We start from the raw sequence: 25,233 nt of genomic DNA, 5'->3' as shown, positions 1-25,233 counted from the left end.
AGGGAGAGGTTTCCAAGCTGAGCCAGGCTGGCTCAGGAATTCTGGGAGTTGAAGTCCACAAGTCATAAAAGAGCCAAGGTGACCTACCCCTGCCCTAGCCAGCTTGTTGTTTGCATAGAGGCCAGCTAAGCACCAATGACAACTCTCTAATTCATCCTTCCCTGGATCTTTTTGGGATGGGTGGGAAGTCAAGAAAGCCCAGCAAGAAGCAGTGATGTTTATGGTTAGCGTACTCTTCTTTATTGTTTAGTAATTAACCAGTGGAATGGCTTGCCTTTAGAAGTTGTGGGTACTCCACTACTGGAGGGTTTTAAGACGAGGCTGTCTGAAATGGTGTGGGGGTCTCCCGTTACAGCAGGGGGCCTTCCCACTCTGTTAATTCTGTTATCTCTCAAAAGACTTAGAAAGGAAACACATTGCCTTCTTTGCATAGAAGGTTTTGGGGGGCCCTTTAGCACCAATGCTTTTTTTTTCCTTCTCAACAGGTCATTTCACCATCCATCCATCCTTCTTCTGCGCACACACCCCAACTTCCTCCAAACCAGCTCTGGGACCCCCTCCCTCCCCAACGGCAGCTTGGACATTTTGTGTTCAGTTCTGGACTTCAGAGGCAAAGAAGACCCCAAAAAACAAGTGCAAGGCCATACTTGGGGAGCCTTCGTCCTCCGGTCTGGGCAGGGGGACGAAGGAGAGGGCCCAGGGCAGGAGCCAGTGGCCACCGGGCCTCCACCCCACAGCACCGCCATGATGTTTGTTTGGGCTAGATCCGGCCACGAGCGAAACGGAGCACGGCGAGCGTCGGTGCCATTCCAGGACTTTTCCTTCCTGCCCACACGCAGGGCACACTTTTGCACGGGCGAAGAGGTAGTCTACCCCTCCCTTTTTATTTTCTTGGAGCAGCAAGGCCATTTTCCCACTCCCCACCTGCCTCCTCCCCCCTGCCCCCCAGTCTTGAAGAGGAGGAGGAGGAGAAGAAGAAGAATCGGGCATTTTCTGTGGCAATTTTTGAAGGCGTTGTAAGTGTGTCTTTTCCAATGTTTACAAAACAGCCACGTTCGTGTCAACCAACGTGCCAGGTGATGTTTACACGGCTGCGTTCTCTGCTAGGAGGAGAGCAGAATTTCGAAGACCTTTTTCTTTCTCCCTTCATCAACACCACCACCCCCATTGCCAAAAGTCCTTTTACTCTTTCTCCCTCCTCTTCCTCTTCCACACACCCCTCCCCCCCCCCCGGACTCCTCGACCTCCGTGCTGTTTTCAGGGTCCTTTGCAAATGTCCTGCAAAAAAGACCAGAACGGTTTTCAGCCCTTTGTGGAGCGCAGGACTGGCCTTTTTTCTTAAAGCAACACACACAAGAGGATACACCACACACACACACACAAACACCCCACCCTCCTGCCCTGCCAGTCCACAATTGAGCACGAAGCAAAGACTGGCTGAGCCACAGGGTTGCGGGTGGGGTGGGGAAACCTCTTATGGACGGTTTTGATCCGCAGGAAAAGTATCTGTATTTATATAGGAAACAAAAAACAAAAAAAGAAAACAAACTTTAAAAATTACAAAAAAATAATAATATCAAAGCTTGGGAAGGGAAACTTCCCCTATTAGTCAAGTGTTTTGATATGGTATTCAATAATGCTCAATAAAATAGTCACTGTTATTTTATTTCCAGGTATGCTTATTTTTCTGAAGGATTTGGGATGCGAGGGGACAAGTGTGCACTTGGTGGGTTTACCACACCTCTTTTTAAACTCAGTTGTGAGTCCCCTGAAATGGACGTGTATTCGGATGTGGCAACGTTTGTGAAGAATGCTCTGGTTAAGCCACAATCTGAAAACAGTGCAGGGTTGTTGTTTTTTTAAAGAAAATTATCTATCATGAAATTGCAGCAGGATTTAATTTACTACAGGTTACCATTTTTTAAACTGTAAACAGTATCTCCATGGCCACCTGGAGAGGGATAAAGGCTGCAATTACACCAAGTCCCCAGCCTGTTCAGAAAAAATAATAATAATAACACCACAGCACAACAAAACTGAAATAACAGCCTAATTTCTGGCTAACCACGTTGCCTATTTCTATAAAAACAACCATTTTGGAAGCAAAAGTTTGTCAGTTTTCCTCATCTGAATTCCCCAAATTCTTGGAAACTCCAAATTTGACCCATAAATGCCGGAACCGTCGGAGTTCTGTTCTCCCTGGCCTCAATTCAGAGCTTTTCTCAAGTTCGGCCTCTTGATTTAAAAGGACCAGATGCCAAGCGTCTGAATTTTGATCACGTCATCATGGGGATGCTACAAAGGTAACTGAAAAATGGTCGTAAGTCACTTTTTCCAGTGCCGTTGTGACTTTGAATGGTCACTAAGTGAACAGTTGTAAGCAATAGCACTTAGACTTATATATCACTTCACAGTGTTTTACAGCCCTCTAAGCATTTTACAGTGTCGACCCCCAACAATCTGGGTCCTCATTTTACCGTCCTTGGAAGGACAGAAGACTGAGTCAACCTTGAGTCAGTTAGGATCAAACTCCTGACAGCGGGCAGAATTAGTCTGCAATTCTGCATTCTAACCACTGCGCATCATGGATGGATTTGCCCCCAACAATCTGGGTCCTCATTTTACTGTCCTTGGAAGGATGGAAGTTTGAGTCAACCTTCAACCTATTTAGTAATTCTAATAACAATTCTAATAAAAACAAGAAATCATTGTAAGAATTTGGAAGAATTCAAAGCGATGGAGAACTTCTAGAATCAAGCATCAACAGCAAAGGAACATGCAGTCAAGAAATAGGTCACAGGTTAGGACTTAGAGAAGCCAGGAAGATCCTGGAGAAAATATCCAGATGCTCTGATGCGTCCATACCTATAAAGATCTGAAACCTGCAAGCCATGGTATTCCCTGGGACAATTCATGGAAGTGACACTTGGACTTCGAAGACACAGGATAGGAAGAAAGAGTATCGACATGTTTGGTGCTGGAGAACGGCTCCCGAGAATACCATGGACAGCCAAGAAAACAAAATGATAGTGCTCCCAAAAAATGCTTTTCCACGGGGCAACTGGACTTTTCTTGTTTTTCTTTTGAAGACGTGTCACTTCTCATCCAAGAAGCTTCTTCAGCTCTGACTGGATGGTGGGGAAAGGAAGGATTTATATTCCTTGCAGACAGCTGGTCTGCCTTCTTTTAGAGAGTCGTTGAGGTCACCTGGAGCTTTGTCTGTGTCCTCAGGGTCACCTGAGTGGTGCAAATAGGTGTGGAGCCTTCTTGGAACTGCTGAAGGGACTGTCTTGTAGACTGGAGATAGAGGATGTCGTATCCCTCCCCCTCTGTTGAGAATGGCTGTTCAATTTTGACCTAGATGGCCTCTTTGACCCCTCTTCCAAACCAGCGGTCCTCTCTGTCCAAAATGTGGGCTTTGCTCTTCTTCAAAAGAGCGGCCTTTGTCTTTTAAAGGCAGGTGGGCCGCATTTAATCCTTCCATTCTTCATCATGCAGTCGGAGCTGAAGAAGCTTCTTGGATGAGAAGCGAAATGTCTTCCAAGGAAAAACAAGAAAGTCCAGTTGCCTCATGAAAAAGCACCTTTGGGACAGCCAGGACCTGGATGACTGAGCATCTCCACAGACAAAGCAAGATAGATCATCAGATGTTATCAACCCAGAGGTCTCAAGGAAAAGCAAACCACCAGCAAGGTGGATAAACCTAGTTACTGCAGCAATGGGTACAATGTCTGGCTCTCGTCTGGTGTTGCCTGCATGATGCCATTGCCTTAACAGCAGGGTCAAATTAAAAGATGAAGGAAGGAGAACATCAAACAAGGTTATTAAGAAAGAGATTGGACAACCATTTGCCTGAAACGATGTAGGGTTTCCTGCTTGAGTAGGGGGTTGGACTAGAAGATCTCCAAGGTCCCTTCCGACTCTCTCATCCTGTTAATATTAGAGGACGATCTGGCTGAAGGATCCAACCTCCCTTATACTACTTGGAGGACACTGAATAGGTTGAGAGTTAGAGTGCTTAAGTGTAAAACCCATGTTCTCAAGGGCAGGCTCTCACTGGATAAGAACACGCAGTGTGAATGTGGAGAGATGTATAGCGTGGCCCATCTGCTGGTATGTTGGCTAGTACCGGAAACATGTACCGATAAGATTTATTTTTGGCCAACGACAAAGCCAAGAAGATGGCTTCATTCTGGCAGTCTAGAGTTTGATGTAGACGGAGGAGGAGGAGGAGGAGGAGGAGGAGGAGGAGGAGGAGGAGGAGGAGGAGATGGAGGAAAGCGGCAAAGATTCTGTGTGTTCCTTGATAGACAAATCCTGCATTAATCCAGTAGGAAAATCTGGATGCATCCTGCTTCAATTCCCTGCTGCTTTGAGAAAGCAAAATAAAATAAAGATCCCAAGAGATAAGAGGCGGATCTAAATAAACTGAAAAGCGGGGGAAAGCGAGGCGTTTTGCTTCCAGGCTCACACAACAGAAACCCTCGGCCTGTCGCTCTTCCACCTGTGCATAAACCAGATTAGATTTGCCCCTAAGGCAATGTTAGCAACGAAGGAAATAGATTGAAGGTTCTTCAAATGAATGTTTTGCAACCTCCAGTTTCAGCGAAATACATCAGTCCTGAAGCATCTGGTAATGACAAAGATAGTGTTGCCTTTTGTATGTGCATTGTTGTGACATCTCGCAGATATACCAGAGAGGTAGAATGTGTGCTGTATTGCCACAATGAATTAGATCCAAGAGATGCCTCTGGAACAGTATCCAAACTTTGGAGACTGAACGTGTGGACTTCAATTCCCAGAATTCTCCATAGTGACCATGCTGGCTGAGGAATTCTGGGAATTGAAATCCCCAGGTTGGAAAACGTGGCATTAACTTACTTCCCATGACAGGCCCGCCTGCTTCAAAAAGCCAACATCTAACTACAATTTACACCTGAGCATTTCCATATTATGTGAATAAACACAACACAGCTGCAGCTCTTGCCACACAAACACACAGCATTAATTTTTAATATAGATTTGTAAGACAAATTCAGACAGTTGCCAACTCATGTATGCTTACTGTTCTTATCAGGCATGGCTGCCCATGTTAGGTCACCCTTTTCAAATGTGTAAAAATCTAAAGGAAGCTGGCAGATGAGTGTTGTGTTTAAAGCAGTGCTTCCTGTTAACTTGAAGAGGCGTGGATCTTGAAGCATGTCGTCTGAAGAATTCTGGGAGCTGAAGTCCATGCATCTTAAAGTATGCCAGCTGGGGAATTCTGGGAAGTCCACACATCTTGAAAGCATGCTGGCTGAAGAATTCTGGGAGCTGAAGTCCATGCACTTAAAATATGCCAGCTGGGGAATTCTGGGAAGTCCACGCATCTTGAAAGCATGCTGGCTGAAGAATTCTGGGAGCTGAAGCCCATGCATCTTAAAGTATGCCAGCTGGGGAATTCTGGGAAGTCCACGCATCTTGAAAGCATGCTGGCTGAAGAATTCTGGGAGCTGAAGCCCATGCATCTTAAAGTATGCCAGCTGGGGAATTCTGGGAAGTCCACGCATCTTAAAAGCATTGTCGTCTGAAGAATTCTGGGAGCTGAAGTCCACGCGCCTTAAAATTGCCAAGGTTGGGAAACACGGGTGTATAGAGTTTTCACTGTGTCACTTACTTGGCTTTGAGTTTTCGTGTCGTGTGAACCCAGCCAACTGTGGTTTATTTAGCAGAGTAGAATTACATCACAGTTTAGCATGATACAGAAGCCAGTCAGCAGAGGAGGCCAAGAGGTCTTTGCTGTAGGCACCTCTGGAGAGCAACAATCACAACACCCCATTTCGTTTAATAGTTGCCTTTCTGATCCTGCTGGAAAGAGGAGACAGAAGCAAAGAGACCTGACTCCGGACTTCTCAGCAAGGAAACCAAATTCAGGAGCCGCTTCCAGCCGGGCTTCCCGAGGTTAGAGCACCTTGCCGGGGTTCATGAGGTTTTTGGGATCCAAGGCCCTCTTGATCTGCCACATGGTGGAGAGGGCCACTTCCCCTACTTCCTCGCGCAAAAGCCGACGTTTGCCCAGGCCGATGCCATGCTCCCCCGTGCAGGTGCCACCCACTGCCAAGGCTCTCCTGCAGGAAAGGGGCAAAAGAGGTCAAAATGCAATCCCAAATCTCACTTCCCAGGGGAGAAAAGTAGAGGAACTTGCCATTTTTTCATCTCTCTCCTCTCTCTAATTTCTCTTTCTTCCTCCCTTTTCGTTTCCTGCCTTCCTTTTTTCTTTCTTTTTCCTCCCTCCCTTCCTTCCTGCCTCCCTCCCTCCCTCCCTTCCTTGAATTTATCTGTTCCCTTAGAAGGCTATTCTTCATCCAGAAGACCTTTTATGCCTAAAATCTTCAGCCCAGGGAGAAAGGAAGATTAGGCGGGACTTGGATAAAATATCCACAAGCTGCTAAGCGCTCTTTGAGGAAGACTCAAGTCTCAAGACACAAAGGTGAGAGTGAGAAACAAACTCACGAGCCCACCTTAACTCTGTTAACCTAAGAGGAACTGGGAGCACTTTTGAAAACTGTCCCTCCAAGGTAGGCCAGGTCAAGCGGACATGGTAGGGATTCCAAGGTAGAATAACAGAACCTTAAAAGGTTTCTTTCTGACCATCTTCTATGAAACAAAATCAAGGTAGGATTATTCTGAGTTTCTCGCTCCTCTCTCTTTTTCCGGATTGGGGAATGAAAGCCCCAAAGCCCCTTCCCAAGACTTTTTCCTAAATTCCTCGCCTGTAACTTGTGCCTTCTCCCCACAAGGACCCAGAGGGGCTGTCCCTGCCCACGAGGCCAAGGCCCACTCTTTCTGTTGTCCAGCCTGTGTGTGCAAGGGCTCTTTCGTCCTCCCACAAAAGGCTTTCCCCCCCCAGCCCACACCTACCTGCCCAGACGTTCGGCAAACTCAGCCACCCTCTCCCTTTCTTCGACATCTTCAGGATCGAGAATCAGCAGGCAGTGAAAGTTGCCGTCCCCAACGTGGCCCACAAGGGGACCTGGAGACACGAAAGGGACAGGAGCACCCCTCGTTTCAAACTTCCTTAACACGTTCTCTGGGACTACGGCCCCCATCATTTTGCGAATCAAGGACACTGCAGTCCCTTCTCACCTGGAGGACACCCACCCACCCGTCCTACTGTACGATTTAAAATTACAGGTAGTCCTTGAGTTATGACTGCAATGAAGCCTGCCTAGTATGGTCTTAAAATGAGTCTGAAAGTCATTTTCAAGCACCCAGCGAATGTAACTGAAAAACAAAATCTGCTTTTGCAAGATCATTTTGAGAGAGAAACTAGAGATGAGTGTTGAAGGAATGTTACTTTGAGCTCTCTCTTCAACATCCGGAGAAAAACATGCAAAATGTTATCGAAGAGTTGCTGGACCAAGCTGGGAAGAGAGCAGGGAAAATTAAGTCATCTGCCAAGACCCAGCTCTCTAAAAAAGTCTATAAAGCTGGGGCAAGTTGGAAAGAAAGAGTAGAGGTTGGCCATCAACAAGGTGGATCATCTCTTGATTAAAGCGATGATGGGTCGGAAGACCCAAAGGATTAATTTGGAGACGCTGCCCCGCAGAAGGTCCATGTATGTGATCATGAAAGGTTAACACCCATAATCAGTCAATCAATGCAAAGACCTACAAGTTTTCTGGAGAAGATTCTAATGCTGAAAAAAGTGGAAAGAAAGAAAAAGAAAGACGATGACCAGCAGGCAGGGCAATGGAGAACAATGAGGGCACCACTGGAAGAGTTGAAAGACCAGATTGATTGAAAAGACCCTTCTGGAAAAATATCTGTTTGCTAAAAGCTGACTTCGATATTTATTTATTTATTTATTTATTTATTTATTTATTTATTTATTTGGTTTATATACCGCCCTATTCCCAAAGGACTCAGGGCAGTTTACAAGGCAAAATTTAAAAACAATCCAATATAAAATTAAATTAAAATTAAATTAAATTAAGTCTAGCCGCAAAAATTAAATCACAATTTAAAAACATTAAACCCCTCAGTCCAGACCAGATACCTCAAAGAGCCAGGTTTTTAGGTCCCGGCGAAAAGAACGAAGGTCGGGGGCAGTCCGGAGTTCCGTTGGCAGTTGATTCCATAGGGCAGGCGCGCCCACAGAGAACGCCCTCCCCCTGTGGATCGCCCGTCGGCAATCCTTGACCGGCGGTACCCTGAGGAGGCCCTCCCTGTGGGAGCGCACAGGACGATGGGAAATTGACGCTGGCAGCAGGTGTTCCCTTAGATAATCCGGGCCCATGCCATTTAGGGCTTTATAGGTCATCACCAGCACCTTGAATCTCACCCGGAGGGCAACCGGAAGCCAATGCAGCTCGCAGAGAAGAGGTGTTACATGGGAGTATCGGGAGACTCCCATCACAACTCACGCGGCTGCATTCTGCACCAGCTGAAGCCTCCGAGTGGTCCTCAGGGGCAGCCCCATGTAGAGAGCATTGCAGTAGTCTAGCCGGGAGGTCACGAGCGCATGGGTGACTGTGCGTAGCGCATCTCGGTCCAGATAGGGCCGTAACTGGCGCACCAGGCGAACCTGGGCAAAAGCCCCCCTGGCCACGGCTCCTATATGATCTTCCAAACTGAGCTGTGAATCCAGGAGGACACCCAAGTTGCGGGCCCTATCAACAGGGACATATATGAAGGGACATACTCAAATGAAAAGGTGTAACAGTGTGCTATAAGTTGTTGGTGGGTTTTTTTTTTAAAGGAACAGAATGCTACAAAGTCATGTCAAGAATGAAACTTTGGCAGCTACATGCCTCTTCATTTCAACTTGCCATTACGGTAAGGGGGGGAGAAGTGTTGCTTTAGAAATTGTTAAGATGGAGAAATGAAACCTCTACAATTCAGCTGAAGACCACGAGAGGCTGACACATTTCCAAGGACACCGCAGCAGGTGTGGAGAAGAAGCAGACGGTTCCCATAACAAAGTGAAATTGTTTACACAGACTAGAAGGTGTGAGTTGGGCCAGAGAAATTATTATTTAATTCTATGAACTGGTGCCTGGGAACACAGTTTGTTTTGCCTCAACATTACCATGTCGTGTATTCAATAAACAGAGTTTTGGAAACGGAATGAACCTGGATTTTTTTTTTTTTTTGGATCCTCAAGCTGAGTGCTCAGTCAGATTATAGGAGGAGAAGTGTTTGCAGGGTAGGTCAAAAAAGAACAATGACAGCACAGTCCTGGGCACTGCTCTTTTTTAATGCTCTTTTTTGCACGTATACAAAAAAACAGAACTTCACCTGCGTGGCTGTAGCCACTATGGGTAGTCCTGAACTTAGGACCACAATTGAGCCCAAAGTTTCCGTTGCTAAGTGAGACATTTGTTAAGTGAATTCTGCCCCATTTTACGACCTTTCTTGCCACAGTTCTTAAGTGAATCATTGCATTTGTTTAGTAACACGGTTGTTAAGTGAACCTGGCTTCCCCATTGCCTTTGATTCTCATAAAAGGTGATGACGTAATCCCGGGACGCTGCAGCCGTCATAAATATGAACCAGTGGCCAAGCATCCAAATTCTGATCACATGACTAGGGGGATACTGCAATGGTTGTTAGTGTGAAAAACAGTCAACAGTCGCTTTTTTCAGTGATGTTGTAACTTTGAACGTAATCATTGTAAGTCAAGGACCGCCTGTATTTTGAGTTTTTGGACCCACTGCTTAAATATTCCTCTGGTGTCTTTTTTGCTTCATATAACGACGACAACATTTCATTAAAAAAAAACAAAACTTTTTTCTAAATCCAAAAGCCTAAAAAAAGCAAAGCCTAATCAGCGCCTTCGTTTCAAGTGTCATGAATGCTTCATATTTTATTTTATTTGTAAAACTTATTGACTGCCCATCCTACCACAGGGCGACTCTGGGCAGCCCTGACTCTTAGGAGGATGGATTTAAGATGAGAGAATCTTTCCTTTCAGATCATAACTGGACTATTATTGGACAAATATTTAAGCGGGGCAAATGATGCAAAGGCCTCCACATCCCAACTTCTGTTTTCATGTGTTGTGATGCATGCAGAAAAGGGACGGTACAATGCCCCTTTTATCATTTGGATGGAATATTATCTGCCATAGAACCCACAGTTGGGGGCGGGTGGGGGGGGGAGGCAAGGGACTGGCCAATTCCTGCATCTCCTGCGCTGGACCACGAAACAGCCTTGTGACAGGGGTACAAACCTGTGAGGTTGGAATCCAGCAGGTCTTTCTTGGTTTCTAGTAGGACCTCAGGGAGGTGTGAGAGTGGGACACACACATCTGTGGAGTAGCCCTGTGGGAAGTGAGGAAAGGCAAAAGGTTGCATTAGAACAGTGTCTGTCGACCTCAGCAACTTAATTTAATAATTTAATAATTTAATAATTTAATTTGTATACCACCCTTCTCCCGAAGGACTCAGGGCGGTGAACAGGGCAATACATAATAAAAAACAGGATACAAAAATTAAAAAGTAATTAAACAACAATGCCCGTAATAAATTAATACATATTAAAAGTTAAAACCAATTTATAAAACCCAACCCCATCCCATCAGACCAGGCCAGCTTGTTCAAAAAAGGAGGTTTTGAGATCGCGCCGGAAGGAGCGAAGGTCGGGGGCCATCCGGAGCTCGACCGGTAAGCGGTTCTATAGGTCTGGCGCGCCCACAGAGAACGCCCTCCCCCTGGGGGTCACCAATCGGCATTCTTTGATCGGAGGCACCCTGAGGAGGCCCTCTCTGTGGGAGCACACTGGACGGAGGGAAGTTGACGCCGGCCGCAGGTGTTGCCGTAGGTAAAATGAGGACCCAGATTGTTGGGGGCAATAAGCTGACTTTGTAATAATGCCGCTTGGGGGGGGGCTAATAAGCCCCAATAAGCAGGCATATACATAGAATGAAGGCTATTGCTAAGCACATTGGTTTGTGCTTAAATTGTAAGCCGCCCTGAGTCTTCGGAGAAGAGCGGGATATAAATGGGATTAAAATAAAAATAAATAAATAAATAAATAATCCGGACCCATGCCATGAAGGGCTTTGTAAGTCATCACTAAGACCTTGAACCTCACCCGGAGAGCAACCGGTAGCCAATGCAGCTCGCGGAGCAAAGGTGTAACATGGGAGTATCGGGAAACCCCCAAGACAACTCGCGCGGCTGCATTCTGCACCAGTTGAAGTCTCCGAGTGGACTTCAAGGGCAGCCCCATGTAGAGAGCATTACAGTAGTCTAGACGAGAAGTCACGAGCTGAGCTGGCTGGGGAATTCTGGGAATTGAAATCCACACCTCTTCCAAGTTGCTGAGGTCGACAAACACCGCTATAGATTCACATCATCAACCAGTTTTGACACTCAGAACTGGGATCACGGAAAGTACAAGGCAAGGGGATCACTCTAGCTCACTCAGAAGAGTGAGCCAAACTACAAAGTAACGGGACTCTTCTTTCAAGACACCCGGCTGCCCTCCAGCTCACCTTTTTGCCAGGGCGAAGAGTCAGAGCTGCATACCAAGCATTGTGCCGAGCTGTCCACAGCTGTCCACGGGCCTCCGGTTCCCGGGCCCACGCAAAGTCCGAGCCCCCATTGAACTGCACAATCGCCTCTGCAGAGGGAGACTCGCATAAACACACACACACCCCTTTCTGCCACCAACGGTAACCTGGTCCTATCGATTTGGTTCATAGGTTGATTCAAGCCTGATCTGCTGACTCATACAGGCAGTCCTTGACTTACAGCCATTTCGTTTAGCGACCGTTCAGAGTTACAACAGCGCTGGAAAAAAAGTGACTCGGTGTCCTTTATGTCTGTTACGACCGCCGCAGCATTCCCCACGGTCACATGATCAAAGTCTGGACGCTTGGCAAATGGCTCATATTTACAACGGTGATGACATGCGCAGGGGTCGTGGGATCCCCTTTAACGACCTGCTGACAAGCAAAGCCAAGGGGGGAGTCAGCTTCACTTCGTAATGAAGTTGCTCACTTAAGAACTGCAGCGATTCGCTGTGGTAAGAAAGGTCATAAAATGCTGCAAACCGCTCTTAACAACTGTCTTGCTTAGCCATGGAAATTTGGGGCTCAGTTGTGGTCGTAAGTCGAGGACTACCTGAACAGAAGCATCTGGGTTCGTGCCTCACCAAGCCCTACGCCGGGCTGAGTTCACACACCTCACCCAGCCCCTGCCTATCAAAGAGGACAGCTTCAGGCACTGTGCGAACCAGGTCACGGTCCTTCCGTAGGCCCTGTAGGCAGTGGTGGGATTCAAATAGGGGGAACAACTGGTTCTCTGCGTGGATGCCGCTTCCAGAAGCCCATTTTGGGCCTGGGCGAGAAAAAATTAGCTACCAGTTCTGCCGAAGTGGCGCAAACCGGCTGAATTTCACCGCTGCCTGCAAGGTCCTGCCTCAGCTTAACCTCTCAGAAAAGCAGGAGTCTCGAAACCAGCATAATTTCTTTTACTCAGAGGAAGTGATTGCAGAGAGGTCAGGCAGAATCTGAAGTTCCCACGCAAAACGTTACGCTAATTTCCCATTGTCCATAGACCATCCCGGTGCCCCAGTCCATCGGGAGCCAATCGGCTGGTGTGAAGTTGTTGTGAGAACTCCCAGCCGTTCCCTGGCGCTGCGACCTTGGTAGCAGCCAAGCATTATCCGGAAAGGAGTTAAACCAGATGGCCCTGAGGGTTCATTCCCCCCTCCCCAATTCCCATGCAAGATACCTCAAAGGCCCCCTCCCCAATGCAGATACCTCAAAGCAAAAGTCAACACAATATGGAAGCATCCTCAAACCCCCAGGTAGCTCCCCCTTCCCCTCGGAATAGTGTTCCGATAGGGACCCGGCATGCCTCCTCCCCGGCCCCTCTTCGTGGGACGTACCCGTGGCTCGTACTTGCTCCTCCACGCTCTGCGGGCTGCCGTGGAACTCCAGGAAGAGGGTGGGCAGCTCTGCACAGCTCAGCCCACTGTAGCGGTTACAGGCACCCATCATCACCTCATCCAGGAACTCTGCGTTGGGGGGAGGCACCGAAATTGGAGAATGCCTGGCCAGACTTGGCCTAACAAGGACCGGCAGAGAGTTTTGGAACTGCACAGTACAGGTAGTTCTCGCGTTATGACGGTAATGGAGCCTGCCCATTACTTATGATTGTGTATCATCTGGCCCATCCACTGCGATAATCAAGTTCGCAGATGATACAACTGTGGTGGGTCTTATTACAGGTGGGGATGAGACAGCATATAAGACGGAGGTACAAAAACTATCCATATGGTGTAGTAACAACAACTTGCACCTAAACATCGGCAAGACGAAAGAGATGGTGTTAGACTTCCGGAGAAAAAAGGAGGAACCTGCCCCACTTTACATCGGGGAGGACTGTGTGGAGAGTTTCCTCCTTTAAATTCCTGGGAGTCTACCTCTGTGAAGATCTGACCTGGAAAGTTAACACAATTCTGGGAGTTGGTCCATGAGTCATAAAGCGGCCTAGGCCTAGGCCAGGGGTAGGCAACCTTGGCTCTTTTATGACTCATGGACTTCAACTCCCAGAATTCCTGAGCCAGCATGGGGGAACTATGGCCCCTTCATGACTTGTGGACTTCAACTCCCAGAATTCCTGAGCCAGCATGGCTCAGCCTGGAAGCCTCTCCTTTTCCCCTCAGTATGGCTGGCTCAGGAATTCTGGGAGTTGAAGTCCACGAGTCATAAAAGAGCCAAGGTTGCCTACCCCTGGGCTAGGACCCAGAGCACCACTAGATGGCAGCAGGGAGCTCATATTTGATGTGCGTCTCTCTCTCTGCTGTCAACCACCGGTTCTCTGGGGTTTTGCAGGGAGGAATTCCTTCCTGATGGCTTCTCTTGGATTTAGTGGGAACAGAGGAAACAGACAGGTCAGGGCTTGCTGTCAGGCTCCCAAAACCGAAAAAAACACATAGTCCTAGCAGATTTTTTTATTGTTCCACACCTAAAGGCACAATGTTACCCAACTAAAGCAGCCGACTAGTCACACTAAGCATCTACTCCGGGATCTGTTAGGAAGGAGATGTCTTCAGCCTCTTTCTCTCACATAATTATCTGAACTGAGTTGTCTCTTACCACTCTGGAATGCAGCCCCTCCGTCCTGGGCACCCAGGGTGGACTGCGGTCCATCCCAGTGGCAGACAAATGGTTGTACGGGGGACGACGGTCCAGGAAGCCAAGATGGCATCCATGACCAGCCTCAATCCCACAGCAGCCGACTGGACACAGCCAGCAGACCCCCACAACTTGTACAATGACAGGCAAGCCCTCCAGACATAGCTCTCTCCTCCTCCTCCTCCTCCTCCTCCTCCACGGGTCCAGCTGCACCACAGCCCCGTCTGAACGCAAATTCTTTCCTCAACCAACCTGAACGAAACCTTGTAGCTCCCCTCCGCCCAGTTCCTCCTTGCCTCCCCCCAGTTTCCCTTCCCCACACACATCGGGGGTCCTACTCACCAATGCGGGCGATGGGCAGCCCGGCTTGGAGAACCTGCACAGTGCTGTCCACGGCTGCTTGAATGTCGGGAAAGGCACAGACGGCCGCCACGGTGGCCTCAGGAATGCCATGCAGCCTCAGGGTGGCCTGGGTGATGAATCCCAGGGTCCCCTCCGAGCCCACAAAGAGCCCTGTGAGGTGGTATCCGGCAGCGCTCTTCCTGCAGAGGAAGGAAGAGCCTGGTCAGGTCTGAGAACCACCCGGGGTCTCCTTCCATGCGTTTAGCACCCCACTGGCTGGGGGACCCCATCTCCCTCAGCTTTGTTGATCTCCAAAAGGGAAGCAGGGCTAGATCTGATGGAGATGCATGGAAAAGGCCAGGAAAAGGAATAGCAAACCTCTTCCGGTCGTAGCCAAGAAACTGGCATTGGCGTGTAACTGGACAACCACCCCTGCCCTGAGGAGGAACAGCAGATGGCAGCCAGAAGGTCCCGAAAACCCCAGGGCATTTGTCCCAAAGGTGCTTTTTCAAAAGGCAACTGGACTTTGTTTTTGCTTGAAGACCTTCTCTTCTCATCCAAGAAGCTTCATCAGTTCTGGGAAGAACTGGGAGAACGGAAGAAGCTTCTGGGATGAGAAGCGAAACATCCTCAAGGAAAAACAAAGAAAGACCAGTTGCCTTTTGAAAAAGCACCTTTGGGACAACCATGACCTGGATGACGGAGAATCCCCCTGTGGACACTCAAGCCCAGGGGTCTTCAAACTTGGCCCTTTTATGACTTGTGGACTTCAACTCCCAGAATTCCTCAGCCAGCTTTGCTGGCTGAGGAATTCTGGGAGTTGAAGTCCACAAGTCATAAAAGGGCCAAGTTTGAAGACCCCTGCTCAAGACCTTTGGTGGAGTTTTTTTTTAACCAACTGCAATCAATGTAGCCATGAGACATGCTCCTCCTACTGGCCGTGCCCTGCAACGGCAGGCATCTCTAAGTGAGGACAGGAGTCCGAAGGGAAGGGAAAATACACACCTCGGGGTTAAACGACTCGGGGTGCTCTCTCTGTTGGGTAGTGTGCTTGTGGGTGTGAGAGGTCCTCCTGTGTCACACCCACTATAGCAGGGTTTGTCTGATGACATCTTAACACCCAGGACCTCTGTGTGATTCTCCTGCATTTCTATCAATCCACATATATCCAGCCCATTGCCTTGAAGTCACACCTTTTTATTTCATATATTTATTTTTATCCACGCTTATTATTTTTTATAAATAACTCAAGGCAGTGAACATATCTAATATTCCTCCCTCTTCCTATTTTCCCTACAGCAACCATCTGCTTGGTGGGTTGGGCTGAGAGAAGGATGGTTCAAAATCACCCAGCTGGCTTTCATGCCTAAGGCGGCACTAGAACTCACCGTCTCCTGGTGATTGGCTCAGAATCACCCAGTTGGCTTTTATGTGTAAGGTGGGACTAGAACTCACCATCTCCTGGTGATTGGCTCAAAGTCACCCAGCCAGCTTTCAGGCCTAATGTGGGACTAGAACTCACCATCTCCTGGTGATTGGCCCAAAGTCACCCAGCTGGCTTCCATGCCTAAGGTGGGACTAGAACTCACTGTCTCCTGGTGATTGGCTCAGAGTCACCCAGCCAGCTTTCATGCCTATGGTGGGACTAGAACTCACCGTCTCCTGGCGATAGGCTCAGTCACCCAGTCGGCTTTCACGTCTAAGGTGGGACTAGAACTCACCATCTCCTGGTGATTGGCTCAAAGTCACGTAGCTGGGTTTTATGTCTAAGGTGGGACTAGAACTCACCATCTCCTGGTGATTGGCTCACCCACACAGCTGGGACCCAAGGGGAAAGAGAGAGAGAGGGGAGGGGATACCTGGGCCGCCGGCTCTGCCCGGCTGTATGCAAGACTCTCCCATCTGGCAGGACCACCTGTAAGTTGAGGACATTCTGGCGCATGGTGCCATAGCGCACTGCGTTCGTCCCGGAGGCTGCAGTGGCCACCATGCCACAGAGCGAGGCATCGGCCCCGGGGTCTGAGGAGGAAGGGAACAGCAAGGGGGGAGGAGAACCTGAGCCCCTCACCCACCCGCCAATAATCGCAGGAGCCTTAGGCCAACCCTCTGAGTAAACTTAGTTTAGTTTAGTTTAGTTTATTAGACTTATATACTGCCCTTCTCCTGTAGGACTCAGGGCGGTTCACAAGGTTTTTTAAAAGAAACAATACCACAATTACAAAATTGAAAACAATTAAAATGATTATATTAAACCTTGAATATAAAAATCCTAATTAAAAACCAATTAAAACCCCAATTAATACCCTCAGTCCAGGCCCAAAGGGCCGGCGCACCCACAGAGAAGGCCCTCCCCCTGGGTATTGTCTGCCAGCAATCTTTTACCGGCGGTACCCTGAGAAGACCCTCCCTGTGGGAGCGCACAGGACGAAGGGAACTTGATGCCGGCAGCAGGTGCTCCCTCAAATATCCCGGACCCAAGCCATTTAGGGCTTTATAGGTCATCACCAGCACCTTGAATCTCACCCGGAGGGCAACCGGAAGCCAATGCAGCTCGCGGAGCAGAGGTGTTATGTGGGAGTATAGGGAAGCCCCCATCACAACCCGCGCGGCTGCATTCTGTGCCAGCTGAAGCCTCCGGGTGGTCCTCAAGGGCAGCCCCATGTAGAGAGCGTTGCAGTAGTCCAATTGGGAGGTCACGAGCACATGAGTGACTGTGCGCAGGGCATCTCGGTCCAGGTAGGGCCGCAACTGGCACACCAGGCGAACCTGGGCAAACTTGCACGGAGTTCGAAAGGCAACAGTGGGGAAACCCATCTGTTTATCTACATGCTGTATTTCCCCAATGATAAGACCGGGCCCTATATTAATTTTTGCTCCAAAAGATGCATTAGGGTGGGCGTGGCTAGAGTGGGTGTGGCCTACTGGGTGGGCGTGGCCAGCTTTACATCGTTGGCATCAAGGGTGCCTATGGGGGCCTGGGCAGGAGTGGGACAGATCTGAGGGTCTCTGGCAGAAGAAGGGTCTCTGGGCCAGGGCCAAGGCAGTGGGGGCCGTTCCCTCACTGTTTCCAGGATGGTTTCACGGGCCACATGAAACCACTTCGCAGGCCGGATCTGGCCCCCGGGCCTTGTGTTTGACATGTCTGGTATAGGTAGTTCTACTAGACTTACAACTGTAATCGAGCCTGCTCAATGCAGTCATAAGTTATGACGGTCATAAAGCAGGTTATCACATGACCGGCTCAATTTTCCAACTTTTTCTGTGGTGCTCATTAAGTGAACGCCATAGTTGTTTATTTTATTTATTTATTTATTTATTTATTTTAATTCCATTTATATCCCGCCCTTCTCCGAAGACTCAGGGCGGCTTACAAGCTTAGCAGTTGTTAAGTGAAGCAACTGTCTGCTAGGGGCCAGTTTTGCTGAAAATCAGAAGTAAACGCTGGTTTTCAACTAAAACATTGTAAAACACCCTCCCCTCCATGGGGGTCCCACCTGAGCCTCAGCTGGAGCATCCTGGATAGCTATACCGACACAGCCCCTCCAAACTCTGCTAGAGGAGGGCCCCCCCAAGCTTGGGCCGCTGATGCCCGCCAACCTGTCTCCAAGGTGCCATACCGACAGTGAACCAGAGGCCGCTGCCTCGCAGGAATTTGTTTAGCGCCTTGCGTGTCACTCCTGCCTCTACAGCAACCGTGAAATCTTCAGGGTTGAGCTCAGAAATCTGGTCCATTTTCATCAAGTTGACACACACACCTCCCTGGGGGAAAACACAGGCAGGGTTCACACAACCGATGAAACTCCAATACCCAGATTACAAAGATGCAGTTGATATTAGCAATAGCAATAACACTTAGGGTTACATACTACCCCATAGCACTTTATAGCTCTACGTATATATGCAATTAATGTAAGCACAGTTTGCATATTGCCCCCAACAATCTGGGTCCTCATTTTACTGACTTCGGAATGATGGGTGGCAGAGTCAACCTTGAGCTGGTCAGGATCAAACTGCTGACAGCTGGCAGAGTTAGCCCGCAGCACTGCATTCTAACCACTGTGCCACCAGGGCTCATATTACTTACTTCAGGTAGTTTCTTAAAATCCAATCTCTTGCCTGAGCTAGGGGTTGGACTAGAAGACCTCTAAGGTCTCTTCCATAGAACTCTGTTATTCCGTTAATGCTCCCACAAATTCCTACTCTAGGCTGCAGCCATGGAATCTATCTCCTGGTGGTGTCTACTCTAATTACTCACAGCTCTGACTGTCTTACTGACAGTCAATACTGTACCTTTTGCCAGCTTCCCTTTTGCACCCACATTATTATTATTTTTTTAATCCCATTTATATCCCACCCTTCTCCGAAGACTCAGGGCGGCTTACAATCTAAAGCACAAATTAATGTGCTTAGCAATAGCCTTCATTCTATGTATATGCCTGCTTATTAGGGCTTTCACACACACACACACCCAAGCGGCATTATTACAAAGTCAGCTTAATTGCCCCCAACAATCTGGGTCCTCATTTTACCTACCTCGGAAGGATGGAAGGCTGAGTCAACCTTGAGCCTGGTGGGACTCGAACCTGCACTAATTACAGGCAGCTGGTGTTACTTAAGGAGGCATTAGCCCACTGCTCCACCAAGGCTCTTAGTCCAGGGCTATAGTCTATAGTCGTTAGTCTATAGTCCAGGGCTCTTTTATGGACTTCAACTCCCAGAATTCCTGAGCCAGCTTGTCCACGAGTCATAAAAGAGCCAAGGTTACCTATCCCTGGTCTATACTAATGGCCACCCAGCTGGGGGGAATATGCAGTAGCCAAAGCATTAAACCACACTGAGATTTAGTGCCATTGTCTCATTCATAACACATGCTACAACAACAATCTGGTGGGAATGTCAGTTAGGAAAACCCACCTAGAATTCCAATTGGAGGGGGGCAGATACTGCAGTCTCCGTAGCCCTTCTTAGCCCCCACCTCCTGACACAGTCTGTTCTGTTCCTAATTAAGGTGGCTCACCAAGCTACAAGCAGAACTTGCCAGGGTCACTGAGCGGAACAGGAACCGGTGGGTGCAAGAGGAAAGTTGGCTATCAGGCTGACAGAGTCCCCGTCTCCCTTTCTAGTAGCGGGACTTGAATCTGGATCTCCCCGCTTCTGGTTCAGCCTTTCAGTGCCCTGGGAATCTCTGGGTTCCGGACTAGGATCCCACGCCATTCACCCAACGCACCAAATCCTAATGTGATTTGGGGTGGATTGCTGTGCCTTGGAACCCAGGCACTTGCAGTGGATAAACCAGGTTTTAAAGCTTGGGGGATGCTCCGTGTAGTTTATCCAAGAACACAAGAAACCACAGTTCAGTGCCAAGTGTGCAAGCGTCCACACGGTGCTTTAGTCTATGGTCCACAAAAAAGAGGGGAATCAATTTATTTCCCAAAGCACCAGCAGGCAAAGCAAGAAACAGTGGATGGAAACTAACCAAGGAGAGAAGCAACCTGGAATCAAGGACAAACTTCCTAAGAGCTAGAACAATTAACCAGTGGAACAGCTTGCCACCAGAAATCGTGGGCGCTCCATCACTGGAGGTTTTTAAGAAGAGGCTGGACGGCCAATTGTCTGGAATGGCATAATAGGGTCTCCTGCCTGAGCAGGGGGTTGGACTAGATGACCTCCAAGGTCCCTTCCAGCTCTATTCTGACTGGTTTTCCAGAACGGGAAGAGGGACATGCATTTTGAAGGCTCAGTCCTCTGACCGTGAGCTGGCCAGAAAAGAAAAGTCTGGGACGCTGAGATAGAAGAGGAATACCAGCCCCAAGAGGGTGAGGGTGTGTGTGTGTGTGTGTGTGTGTGTGTGTGGCAACAGCTGGGTCCCGATGGCTCTTAAATGGAGCCTGCAGCCGGACGGGCAATCAAGGGTGGGCATGGCCTCCCCAGGTAGGAAGCTTTGCAGGTCTCCTCTGCCCTGCTCAGCACTCAGCCCCAGGTCGTCTAGGGCTGGGAGGAGATTCTGAATCTAGCCCCCATTTTCTGCTGCCTCCAGCTGTCCGTAAATGTTCTTTGGTCGTGCCAGCCTCAGGGGCCTGATCCACTAGCACATACCCCCTCCCCGGGGCACGGCTGGAATTCATCGGGGGTGTCTGGAGCAGCTTCCTCCCTCTCAGCCCACGGCCAGAGGATTGAGGGAGGACAATTAACCAGTGGAACAACCTGCCTCCAGACGTTTTGTGGCTGCTCCATCACTGGAGGCTTTTAAGAAGAGACCGGACAGCCACTTGTCTGAAATGCTATAGGGTCTCCTGCTATGGACAGGGATTTGGACTAGAGGACCTCCAGCTCTATCCTGAATTAAAATTGATCCCCACCGTCCCAGCTGGCCAACTAAAGCTGGCCAACTAAAGCTTAGAAGGTCCCACCAACCACGAAGACTTAAATGCAGGCTGAGCAGAGTTTGCAGATGCAGGCTCCGATGCCGAGCTGAACTAGAGAGACCCCCCCAATGAAGACTTGGGCCAGATCCCGTGCAGCATTAAGCCCCAAGAGCCCCTGCAGGGACCTGGCCAGCCTCTGCTCTGCCTGGCTGCAGCTCCTGCGGTTCCTTACCTGCACGGCGGTGACCCCCCCTTCCAGGCCGGTGCCGGTGCCGAAGGGGATGACGGGGACCCCTCGGTTGTAGCACGCCGCTGCCAGCAAGCTGACCTGCTCCACGCTCTGGGGCCAGACCACGGCATCCGGGGGGCAGTTCCTAGAAGGGAGGGACATTGCAAGCCTCTATACAGGCCATCCTCAACTTACGACCACAACTGAGCCCAAAATTTCTGTTGCAAAGTGAGACAACTGTTAAGTGATTTTTGGCCCATTTTATGACCTTTCTAGCCATTGTTGTTAAGCGAATCACTGCAGGTGTTAAATTAATAGCACGCTTGTTAAGTGAAGCTGGCTCCCCCTTCCCCCCATTGACTTTGCTTGCCAGAAGGTCGCCCCAGAGGGGGTCACGTGACCCTGGGACGCTGCAACCGTCATAAACATGAAGCAGCTGCGAAGCATTTGAATTCTGATCAGGTGACCACGGGGACACTGCAAAGGTCGTAACTGTGAAAAACGGCCATAGGTCACTTTTCCCGGTGCTGTTGTTAACTTTGAACGGTCGCTAAATGAACTGTTGTAAATCGAGCACTACCTGTAAAGAATCTCTCTACTCCAGATGGGCAGAAGCTCCCAATGAACACCGCAAGCCTCTCAAGAGGCCTGAAAATGTTCTGGCGAGAGACGCCATTTCCTGCCTCCTGAGGTAGACAAAAACCTACCTGTGCATCGACTCGTCCTGCCCATGTTGCTCGCGGACAATGGTGGCTGTGGACACATTGGGGGCCCCCACAATCGCTCTGAGGGAATTGAGAAAATCCTCCGTCAGCCACTCCTGGGGAAGGAAAGGAGGCCACGTGGAGATCATGACACAAGATGGAGGCCAGAATTTGTTTGTGGCTGTCCCCTCTGAAACCGTGGCAAAGTGTACATTATGTTCCCTGTGGGCACCTCTTTCCCAGCCCTGGATTCAGCGGACCCGCCTTCATCCTTTTCTTCGCTTTCTGCTTTGCACCAATTTCCCTGAGGCACTAAAACAGTCCCCAAACAATGGGAATTAAAAAAAGGCAAAGCCTCTGTCCAGTGGAGCTCAACTCCTGGTAGTTATAAACCTTTTCATGCAGCGTTCTTGGGAACAAGATGGCTTTTCCATTTGCTGGCCCTCCCCAGTGGATTCCCATTCTAATATTAACCAGGCTGGGCCCTGCTTAGCTTTAGAGGTCAGACCACAGAAATAGCTTTGGTCCCAAATCAAACCAGCAGCAACATTTCTGATGGAGGTCTTGAGGGCTTTAAAGGCAAGGGAAGAGAGACGGGGGATCATGCAGCAGCAACCAAAAAAGCTAATACAATCCTGGGTTGTATAAACAGAGGCATAGAATCAAGATCACACACAGTATTAGTACCGTTTTATGAAACCCTAGTAAGACCACACCTGGAATACTGCAGCCAGTTTTGATCACCATACCACAAAAATGATGTTGAAAGTTTGGAAAAAATCCAGAGAACAGCAACTAAGATAATCCAAGGCCTGGAGGCTAAAACATACGAAGAACGGCTGCGGGACTTGGGTCTGGCTAGTCTAAAGAAAAGAAGAAATAGGGGAGACATGATAGCAGCGTTCCGGTATTTGAGGGGCTGCCACAAAGAAGAGGAGGTCACGTTATTCTCCAAAGCACCAGAGGGAAGGAGGAGAAACAATGGTTGGAAACTGATCAAAGAGAGAAGCAGCCTGGAATTAAGGAGAAACTTCCTGACAGTGAGGACAATCAACCAGTGGAACAGCTTGCCTCCAGAAATCGTGGGCGCTTCATCACTGGAGGTTTTTACGAAGAGACTGGACAGTCACTTATCTGAGATGGTGGTATAGGTTCTCCTGCTCAAACAGGGGGCTGGACTAGAAGACCTCCAAGGTTCTGTTCTGTTCTGTTCTGTTCTATTCTATTCCATTCCATTCCATTTTCTATTCCGTTCCATCCTATTCTATTCTATTCTATTCTATTCTATTCTATTCTATTCTATTCTATTCTATTCTATTCTATTCTATTCTATTCTATTCTATTCCATATTTTCTATTCTATTCTATTCTGTTCTGTTCTGTTCTGTTCTGTTCTGTTCTGTTCCGTTCCGTTCCGTTCCGTTCCGTTCCGTTCCGTTCCATTCCATTCCATTCCATTCCATTCCATTCTATTCTTTGTGTGTCCAATCACGCTTGGCCAATAAAAATTCCTATCCCTATCCCTATCCCTATTTCTATCCTATCCGGACCTACTCAAAACCTGGCTGTTTCGGAAGGTCTTTAACACCAAGATCATTAAAAATGCAATTGTTAATATAGGTAGTCCTCGAACTTACGACTCATTTAGTGATGCATCAAAGTTACAAAAGCACTCAAAAAATTGACTTATGACCAGTCCTCTCATTTACAACCCTACAGTCACGTGATCAAAATTCGGCCGCTTGGCAACTGGCATGAATTTAGGACGGTTGCAGCCTCCCAGGGTCCTCTGATCGCCATTTGCGACCTTCCCAGGTCTGACAAGCAAAGTCAGTGGGGGAAGCTGGATCCACTTAACAACCATATGACTCACTTAGCAACTGCAGTTGTTCCAGTGATTTGCTTAATCACTGTGACAAAAAAAAACCCTGATATGGTCGTAAGTCGCAAACTACCTATATTGCATGTAGTTTTGATTTATTGTATTCAGTATTTATGTATTTATTTCTGCACTGGCTTGTTGCTGTGTGTCAACTTCCCCAAGTGACGTGGGCCTGAAGCGGGTTAAAAATCTTATCAATAAGTAAATATGCAACGGACAGAAATCCAACCGGTGAAACTTTAGGACAAACGTGCCTGCTTTAAGATGAGCAGACTTTGCGACATTGGGCATTCTGGGAGTTGAAGTCCACCCCTCTTAAAGTAGTCAAAGGTTGAAAAATTTAAGGGCCTCCGTCCTGGGGGACAAAAAGGAGGAATTATCATCTTGGCGGCTTTGAGTGATCGTGAAAACTAATCACAAACCAGCCACTAACCTGGCTGCTTTGCACAACAGCCCGAATCACGACATAAACAGATTAATTAATGTGAAGAACGGTTGCAGGAATTGAGTATGGCTAGTCTGGAGAATAGAAGGACTGGGGGGGACATGATATCAGGGTTCCAGTATTTGAGTGGATGCCACAAAGAAGGGGGGTGGGGGTGTCAACTGATTTTCCAAAGCACCAGAAGGCAAGACAGGAAACAACACATGGAAACTAATCAAGGAGAGAAGCAACCTGGAACTAAGGAGGAACTTCCCGAAAGCGAGGACAATCAACTGTCTTTGCAGGGGGTTGGACTAGATGACCTCCAAAGTCCCTTCCAGCAATATTCTGGTTCTGATCTCATCAGGTGGGAACCGGAGAAGTCTGCCAAAGCAACACTTTTCTGAACACTTTTCTCTAATCCAGGAGTGGGCAGCTCTGCCAACTTTACGACCTGTGGACGTTAACTGAGACGTGGCTGGCTCGGGAATTCAAGCAGCTGAAGACCACAAGGCCTTACAAGTTGTCCCGGTTGCCCGCCCTTGCTCGAATCCAGAGAGGTGGGGGAAACTAGGGTCCCTTTTACGACTTGTGGACTTCAACTCCCAGAATTCCTGAGCCAGCCACGGCTGACTCAGGAACCCTGGGAGTTGAAGTCCACAAGTCACAAAAGGGCCCTATCTCCCCACCTCGGCTCCAATCCAACCGAACTTCAATCTCTAAACTTCCCTTACGATACGCAGAATTTACAAACACGCGTCCCAGCGACCGGGAGCCCAAACGCACCGGGGCTAACCGGAACCAGCAGAACAATCCGATAAAAAAAAATCAAATAGTTGGGTTTGGGGCGGGGGGGGGGAGGGAGAAGAGGCAAAGAAAAGAGCCAAGAACCTGCTCAGGTAGGCAGATAAGGCAGGTAAGCAAGCGAGCAGAAAGCGAGCAGATCAAAGTGCAAGCTTTCCCCGTGCAAAGCGGAGGCTGTCCCTTGCTGCTCGACCCCGGGTCTCCGGAAGCCTCCCCCAAGAGGGACCACCCTGCCCGGGCCCCCCTTACCCGCCTCCCCCCCCCCGCCCCGGTACCTTGGCGGGCGCTGCGGAGAAGCGCCTGGCCGCGCAGCCCAGAGCGCGTCCCAGGGCCATGGCTGTCTGCGGGGCGGG

The 25,233-nt window shown here is 48.8% G+C and overlaps 2 protein-coding genes and 1 long non-coding RNA gene across 4 annotated transcripts in view; 2 read left to right on the top strand and 1 right to left on the bottom strand.

Annotated features, from left to right (window-relative positions):
- The window catches only part of ZNRF1 (zinc and ring finger 1), a 42,500-nt gene extending 40,818 nt beyond the window's left edge, over window positions 1-1,682 (top strand). Inside the window, exon 5 of the mRNA XM_081336042.1 lies at window positions 486-1,682. The gene's annotated coding sequence lies outside the window, so the exon portion shown is untranslated. The remainder of the gene's footprint in view (window positions 1-485) is intronic.
- Window positions 1,681-9,448, top strand: LOC308672834. Its single transcript, XR_014027526.1, has 4 exons — window positions 1,681-1,726; window positions 5,078-5,940; window positions 6,330-6,469; window positions 8,741-9,448. It is a non-coding gene; the product is annotated as an uncharacterized lncRNA (long non-coding RNA).
- Window positions 4,998-25,233, bottom strand: LDHD (lactate dehydrogenase D). Of its 2 annotated transcripts, XM_081336040.1 has the most exons (12): window positions 25,156-25,233; window positions 21,775-21,887; window positions 21,071-21,212; window positions 18,091-18,232; window positions 16,333-16,492; window positions 14,474-14,673; window positions 12,880-13,008; window positions 11,480-11,607; window positions 10,214-10,304; window positions 6,901-7,012; window positions 5,951-6,107; window positions 4,998-5,847 (listed from the first exon to the last, which is right to left on the bottom strand). In XM_081336040.1, the coding sequence occupies exons 1-12, from the start codon at window positions 25,213-25,215 to the stop codon at window positions 5,824-5,826; spliced, it is 1,458 nt and encodes a 485-aa protein (XP_081192166.1). In that variant the 5' UTR covers window positions 25,216-25,233; the 3' UTR covers window positions 4,998-5,823. The 2 variants fall into 2 exon arrangements, with proteins under 2 accessions (XP_081192166.1, XP_081192167.1); XM_081336041.1 differs by lacking the exon at window positions 5,951-6,107 and having other exon boundaries at window positions 4,998-5,844.

This window comes from Vipera berus (assembly GCF_964194415.1).
Source record: "Vipera berus genome assembly, chromosome: 10".
NCBI classification, from domain to species: domain Eukaryota; kingdom Metazoa; phylum Chordata; class Lepidosauria; order Squamata; family Viperidae; genus Vipera; species Vipera berus.
This window is presented reverse-complemented; position numbering and strand designations above follow the sequence as displayed.